Genomic DNA, 7,194 nt, shown 5'->3' with positions numbered 1-7,194 from the left:
CTTAAGTTTGACCCTAATCTCCTACATTATGACCTTATTTTAACCATAATTGCAAAAATTATAACCCCTTTTGAAGACTTGTTTTCTGTATTATGCCTTAACATGACTCTTATTGTCCTTTAAGACATACTCTGGCCTTTGTGTGCATTAAGTCTTTATTTCAGCATTAACCTCATACATTCCAACTTTATTCTCCAAACTTTTTTTTTAATCACTATTATTGTGACCCTAACCCTCTGTCATACCTGTTGATTGTTTTTTACATTAATGCATTCTTAGTTTGTTAAGATGCAAACCCTTCTCTATATATATGTTAAATTATCCTTAATATAACCACCACAAAACTGAAAATTAAATAAAGAAGTAAAATGGAAGCACTATGAGATATTTGAATCAATACACACATTTATTACACGCATACCTTTACAGTAAACATACAGTATTTGTTGATACAGAAAAGGCTGTGGATGAAGTGCTTTGTTTTGGCATTAATACACACGCACGCACACACACAACTTGCCTCTCCGTTATATTTTTGTGGTTTTTATAAAGTTGCCTATTTACATTTTGTGATATGTCTCTTCAGTTCCTACTGACTCTAGCAACCACGTGAGCTTGATGTCCTCGCCTCCACATTTTTTTAGAATCCCACCGGCTGAAAGCACTTCAGATAAAATCAAGAATATAAAAAAATCGTTATCTTTTGTTGTACTTTCAAAATCAAAGTAAGGTGACAGAAGTGTGGGCGGTTGTTACTCATTCTCTTGCCATTCAAAGGACATCTTGTGCGAGGGTTCGTGCTAGATTACAGTAACGCTTCACTGGTAAACATGCTGGATTCACTCTCAGGACCTTGTTGGTCCTGTCTCTATCACAAGTCTTGGCCTGTATGTGCAGTGTTTGGACTGGCAGTGCATCAGTTTCTTCTGTTTAAAAATACTCTAGAAGGGTTCATAGAAGACAAATTTGGCAGTTTCGAAACAAAAACAGTACCATTACTTGTGAAAATGCTTCAAGCACACAATTATGAAGTTCAATCACGTAATTGGCTGCTGTGCAAGGCAAAAGCAAACAGAAAAATCGCTTCACACCAAGACCTGTGACTCGTGGCGTGTAAGGTCCAGGTGTCACATCGAGGGGCTAAAATTCACGACAGGTTAGGAGTCACCAGACAGCAAGCGCTTATGTCGCTTCTTTCTTTTCCCTTTGGGCGTTTCGGCGAATCTTCATCTCTGTCAGCTGGATGTAGCGGATCACATTGGTGTCTGGAAAACAAAGACAGGAAAGAAGCTGATTTATTTCCTGCTCAGGCGGGAAACGGTGCATCAATATGCTCATAAATCTCCCGTCTGAACTGAACTCAGAGGCACGTGTCACAAAGAGACGTGACGACAGGAGCTTATTTTAGGAAATGTAGGTTTGTTTAAAGATACAACAGCTTGTGATTCGAGTTTATCCTGCACCGCTTTAAAAGAGTCTGTCACAAACAATACTGACATATGAGAGAGTGAAAGGAGGAGCTGTGCCAGGAACAGGAGCATATAGTTTTTCCACTGTATTTTTTGTAGGAAAAGACGTTTTCATTAAGCATTTCTTATACTAAGTCCTTCTCCTGTCTTTTATATTTACACTTATGTAGAAGTTTGAGCATTTTCTTCAAAAATATACCGTTGAACATAATCATTGTTGCTATGTACATTTTAAATGTGTATAAATCTCCACATAACATCCTCATATGTTACATCACTAAATGAATAACTATGTACAAATGAACAAAGGGAGTTTGCATTTACATTGTGTCTTTCTCTTAAGAGGTTGAAGAAGAATAACTAATAGTGGGGTCAGACAAAGTCTGCTCCTCAAAAAATTCAATCCACCTATTCCAGATGAGATAAAATTTGTCTTTTTGAATCCTTAGAATGTAGGTCTCCATATTAAAGATTTCTAAGAAATATTGAACCACTCGTCTCTTGTAGGTGGTAGAGGATTGAGCCATTTTTTAGTGATGGACTATTTGCTAGCTGCCAGCAATAACTTTTTTTCACTCCTGTCTTTTATGGAAACAACATTACCGAGAGAAAGACCTTCAAAATTCAACAAAAAGACATGAAAATGATTTGCCACCCCTGAACCAGGCTGTCTCTTGGACTTGGGTTCTTGTACTTTTCTTGATATGGCGTCTTAAAGCAATGCTCTCTCCAATTTACCAAATTTGTTGAGGAACATCAAAAACTGCAAATCTCTTCCCAACCTTCCACTGAGAGCCTTATCCCTGCTTCCCTTTCCTATTTTTCTGTAATGTATGAACTGTATGCATCCACAAAATGTTATAAAACTTACACACTGTTGTTGAAAGCCTGAGAAATTACACTTCTGATCGAAATAGTGACGTAATTGTTGATACCTAAAAAAGTAATTATGTTCTAGACCATATTTGTCCTTTAAATGTATTTTTTTTGTGTAAATGAAAGGTATGTTTTCAAACCTTTCCTTACCATAGACTGTGTGAAACATGGATGTAGTCTCCCCGATGTCACTTGTGTGTTTCTGAAATGGAAAATGAAGCATATCGGCTATCGCGGCCATGTTGGTCGTGGCGAGGGCTTCTCATACAGCTATAGGGTGCCTGTCAGTCACGTGACCCTGAGCTGTGCCCCTGATCGGGGGAGCTCGCGATCTTAATTTCCTCTGAACGGACGAGTTAGAAAAAAATTCACCCCCTGTACAGTGTGTGCCGATAGTGAAATTAGCGACTCAGACAGGAGATGTGTTTTGAACCAGGCTGTAAATAAGTTAATTTCTGCTTCGAAATCAGCTTTTTTTTTCTTGGTGTGTATGTGACTTCTGGTACTTCCAGCCAGCCTCAAGAGGACACTGGAGAAACAGCAGATTTCTTACCCAGGATTCAAATCTGCTGCACATGTATTTCTAAAGATGCAGCTTGTTCCTCCTAACAAAGATCCTTCCAGCCTTTACAGATCATTGGCCATCATCGACCAGCATAATCTTGCACAGCTTGCTCGTTACACATGATCTCTAACATAATTACCCTTGAACCAGCTCATTTTATGAGGGACTGAATTTACGTTCTCGGCACACTAGCTCTCATAAGATACCAGTGAGGAGGTCGATACCCAAACAGGTGACCGTGTCCAAAAAGTGGAATATCAATCAAAGGTCATTAAAGGCCACAAAGAGATGACCTTCAACCATTAAAATCAATCCTGACCTGATGGTTCCTGTTTGTGCGACTCCTTCAGGTAGAACAGCGCTTTCTGGAAGTCTCCAAGATGGTAATAAGCCACACCGGACCGGTACAGAGCTTTGAAGTTCTTCCCCTCCTTGTGAAGCACTTTCAGGCAGTACTCCTTCACCCGCTCGTAGTTCACCAGCTCCATTTGTAACAAACAGGCTGCACACAGGAGGGAGGAAAGTTAACACAGCATGAGCCAATGTTTGGATTTCATTACAGCATGTGTGTCCGGGACCGAGATGGGGCGGATTCTTTGGGTAGGTCCAAAAACATACAGTATAATTAGTGGATTTGCTAAGGGGTGAATAAATATGTGCCATAAATACGAAGAGAAAGTGAAGTGGATAGTGGGGTAAGCCTGGGAATGACTCATGCTGGATATGAATCATTCATGAGCTCTGGAGTATTCCCAGAATCTTTCTGTGCTGAGAGGAGAGCAGATAAATCTGTGCGTGTGCATGCGTGCGTGCGTGCGTGTGTGTGTGTATAGAAATGTGTGAGGGGGAAATTACCAGCCAAGCTGTTGTAACACTCCAACTCTGCGTTTTCCATGGCCCCCTTCTGCTCGTCTGTCAGTGTGCTGGACTTGCTGATGGTAGGCAGGAGGGGGGACGCGGACGGCTTGGAGTCGGGGTCCCCCAGTACCCTGCACAGCCCTTTAATCTCCAGCAGAGCGCGGTGGTACTTGCCGATCGCCTCTCGGTACTTCTTATCCTTGTAGCACTGCGTTCCCTGGCACTTGAAGTCCAGCGCCCGCCTCACGACATCGGCCGGCTCGTTGTGCGACGGTTGTTTGAGCATCGACCCTCCATGATGCCGCTGCTGCTGGAGCTGCTGCTGGTATCTGGCATCTTTGGTCCGGCTGCTGCTGCTGTGTGGAGGCTGAGCGCACTGCTGGAGGAGCCTCGGGGAGCCGCTGTCGGTGACGCTTTCTCTGCCGCCGTCCATCCTGTTGTCGTGTCCGGCCTGGATCACGCTCATTGTCGCCTGTGTTTGATCAAACCTGCCCTCGTACGGCTGCAAATTAGCAGAGCCTCTCTCATTGCATCCTCATAGCCGTATGTAGTCGCGTCTCCTCCTCGCCAGCAGTGTCGCAGCTACGTCTTTCTCTGTGCGCAACCCTGCGATGCGCGCTCCTCCGAGCAGCCTGTCGTATTTTTCCTCCCCGACGATCTGATTGGTGGATAAATACAAGGCCAGCGGTCCCATGGGGGTCCACCAGCAGGAAGAGGAGAGGTTTAATTTCATCATCTGTTTATCTGAAAAATTTCATTACCTCTCTGTGTTAAAACCAGACTGCATTGACAATGTTTCTTTGTCGTGAAGATAATCTTATTGAAGTGATAATTTGCAGCTAAAATTTGTGTTATTATTAAACAAGCTTACATTTTAGTTAATATGGCCAACTAAACTTTATTTATTCATCTCTATCATTATTTATTGTAGTTAACCCTAAATTAAACCTTTAACTGACATTAATATATCTTTATCTGGGTATTTTTGCCCTTTAAGTCAGACTTTTCATTTAATATCAGTCATTTTTTTATTTTTACAGGCCTCTTTTAATGTGTAGCACGATTTTTACAAATAAGACATTAAGGGGGAGGTAGGGGGCTGTGAGTCACACTGCTGCCAAGTTTAGTCAACTACCATCCCTTTTCTGGTTGTATCATATATAAGAAGATTGTGCATATGTGAGCCCAAACTGTATAGTCAAAAAACCTCTCAGTTAAGTTATATGTAGGGATGGGTACCAAATTAAATATAGGTACTGACCGAAATCTGCCAAAAGTACCGGGTACCGATTCACAAAAAATCAAAAGATACCATGTTTAGGTACCTAAATGCAACTTTGTGACTGTGAGGGAGTGGAAGAGTAGGCTATTTTCCATGCTGGACATGAACACAGCATTACGAGGCCATATATTAAAGAATAATGTTTCGAAGTGAAAAACAAAAAAATATATTATTGAACAAATTTATATTTTTTACCAAATGAGCACAAAAAAGTACCGAAAATTGGTACCGTTGAGTACCGGCACCGATTGCCAGGTACCAGGCATCGGTGCCGTATCGTTTCATATATGAAAGGTACCCATCCCTAGTGATGTGTTTTGTGTTTTTTCCCTTACAGTCACTGTATTATCTTTAACGAGAGCCACATCAAAGATTCAGGATATTTTAGTGTCCCTCATTTCTAAAGCACTGTCTTTCTGATCTGAGAGCATATCAACTATAAATATTGGATTATTTTATCAGATTCTGAGCTGTCTCTCTGGACCACCCATGCAAATTCTCTTGGAAATAGTGATATATCAGCCTCCTCTAACAGTAAGAGGAGCACTTGGCAGCAGCGAGCATCACCCCCTCCTTCCACCTAAACATCTCTCTCAGTCTGTCGCTTTTATCTGAAATTAGAGGAATGCAGTCATCTCTGCTAAGATGAATCAGATAAAGATCATCAAGCCTGTCGTCTCTCGCCTGAGCCGCCTGCAGCCTGCTGTTCTCCCTCACAGCTCTCCTCCTGTGCAGCCACTTTGGACACACTCATCACAGGCTGCAGCCCATAATGACAGGCTATGATGTCATCCAGACCGGGTTTATGCTGGGTAATAGTGTTAAAAGCCTTTCATTATGATGGGGGCTGCAGACAGCTAGATGAAAAACACGGTTTTTCCCTTTTTCGTCACGACAAAAGAGCTTCTCATTTTGACTGTCATCAACATTATTGAGTGTGTGTGTGTAAGCATGAAGTCACTATGCTTTAATTTATCTGTCCTGTCACACTCAAAGGGCTGTGAACTCAGCTGTCCGGGTGTGTCTCTGGAATTCTAACTCTCTGGAGCAAATGCTGCTGAACAGAAATAAAAAACCATGAAGCATGAAAGCAAAGAAATATGACCTAATGTTTCAATAGAGATCCAGATTGTTACGAGTTATTTGAAAATTCCCCCTTTCTTTAAACAAGTCGATGTTGTGACATAAGGTGAATTCAGGTATACTGTGACAATTTTTCTAACTGCACCTTGTGATCATATTCTTAACATGACCTATAAATATATCCCAGGATATGGCACATTCCTGAATTCTTCAAGTGTCTCCTTTGTATATGAAAAACTAAATTGTGTTTTATTATTTAACCTCTCAATATAGTTGGCACAAAATTATTAATTTATGACAGGTTTGGCTGAATTTACTGAATTTAAAAAAAGTGAAACTGAGTATTTCCCACTCTTGTTTGCACTGGCATTAAATTAAGTATGAATAGAGGATGAACCATAGATTAGACAGTTATATAAAGACAAAACACTCGCTCTAACGTTTGTTAGATAATAATTGTTGCTTTGCCACCACAACTGCACTTAACACTGAGGTCCTGATTTGTTTGCATTAAATAACTGACTTTATTTAAATAATCAAGTCAAACAGATCAGTCTAAGGGTATTTTGTGCAAATTTTAAGGTCTTAACATGACCAAATTGTGAGATTAGCTCATAATTAAAGTATGTTCATAAATCTTTAAAATATGATGTACTTCAAAGTTTATCTTTATCTGCATCTTGTTGAATTGGTGCTTATTAAAGACTAAATGAATACACTAGTGTTTAGTTTTATAATATTATCATGTAAATAGTATCTCAAATGACCTGAAACATGCTTTTTTATTTTGTTAATCGTTTATATTTATATGCTATAGTTTGTACGTGCAATAAATTATGCATTTAGAATACATACCCTTTCATTAAAGCAAGACAAAGCATATGAAATTTCTCTTACCTCCTATTTTTCCAACTTCCAGTTTGATGCTGGTCATGCCTTCCCATGTGATCTCACACCATTTTTTCATGTAATTAAGTCACTAAATTCCAAAGCACGGTCCCTGCATTAACTGCGTTTGATTTTACCTTAAAAAGTAGAAAACACAGTGCTGTTTTCCTAAT

At 40.3% G+C, this 7,194-nt stretch overlaps 1 protein-coding gene across 1 annotated transcript; it reads right to left on the bottom strand.

The window, feature by feature from the left end:
- Nucleotides 1-395: 395 nt before the first annotated feature.
- On the bottom strand, nucleotides 396-7,169 carry ttc9 (tetratricopeptide repeat domain 9). The gene is made up of 4 exons (XM_074692174.1): nucleotides 7,031-7,169; nucleotides 3,766-4,426; nucleotides 3,230-3,412; nucleotides 396-1,265 (listed from the first exon to the last, which is right to left on the bottom strand). Exons 2-4 carry the CDS (start codon nucleotides 4,232-4,234, stop codon nucleotides 1,183-1,185), a joined length of 735 nt encoding a protein of 244 aa, XP_074548275.1. The 5' UTR covers nucleotides 4,235-4,426; nucleotides 7,031-7,169; the 3' UTR covers nucleotides 396-1,182.
- Between the last annotated feature and the right edge of the window lie 25 nt (nucleotides 7,170-7,194).

This window comes from Halichoeres trimaculatus, unplaced genomic scaffold, assembly GCF_033239565.1.
Source record: "Halichoeres trimaculatus isolate MK-OKI-2021-1 unplaced genomic scaffold, fHalTri1.1 fHalTri1_scaffold_17, whole genome shotgun sequence".
Lineage (NCBI taxonomy): Eukaryota > Metazoa > Chordata > Actinopteri > Labriformes > Labridae > Halichoeres > Halichoeres trimaculatus.
The sequence above is the reverse complement of the archived record's forward strand: the minus strand, read 5'-3'. Positions and strand labels throughout refer to the sequence as shown.

Excerpts from the sequence above, each read along its gene's own strand:
- ttc9 (XM_074692174.1), bottom strand. The coding sequence starts at position 4,234 with ATGAGCGTGATCCAGGCCGGACACGACAACAGGATGGACGGCGGCAGA. Across the intron at positions 3,413-3,765 it reads GTGTTACAACAGCTTGGCTG|CCTGTTTGTTACAAATGGAG; the intron begins GTAATTTCCCCC and ends TCCTGTGTGCAG. Across the intron at positions 1,266-3,229 it reads GCACAAACAGGAACCATCAG|ACACCAATGTGATCCGCTAC; the intron begins GTCAGGATTGAT and ends TTTGTTTTCCAG.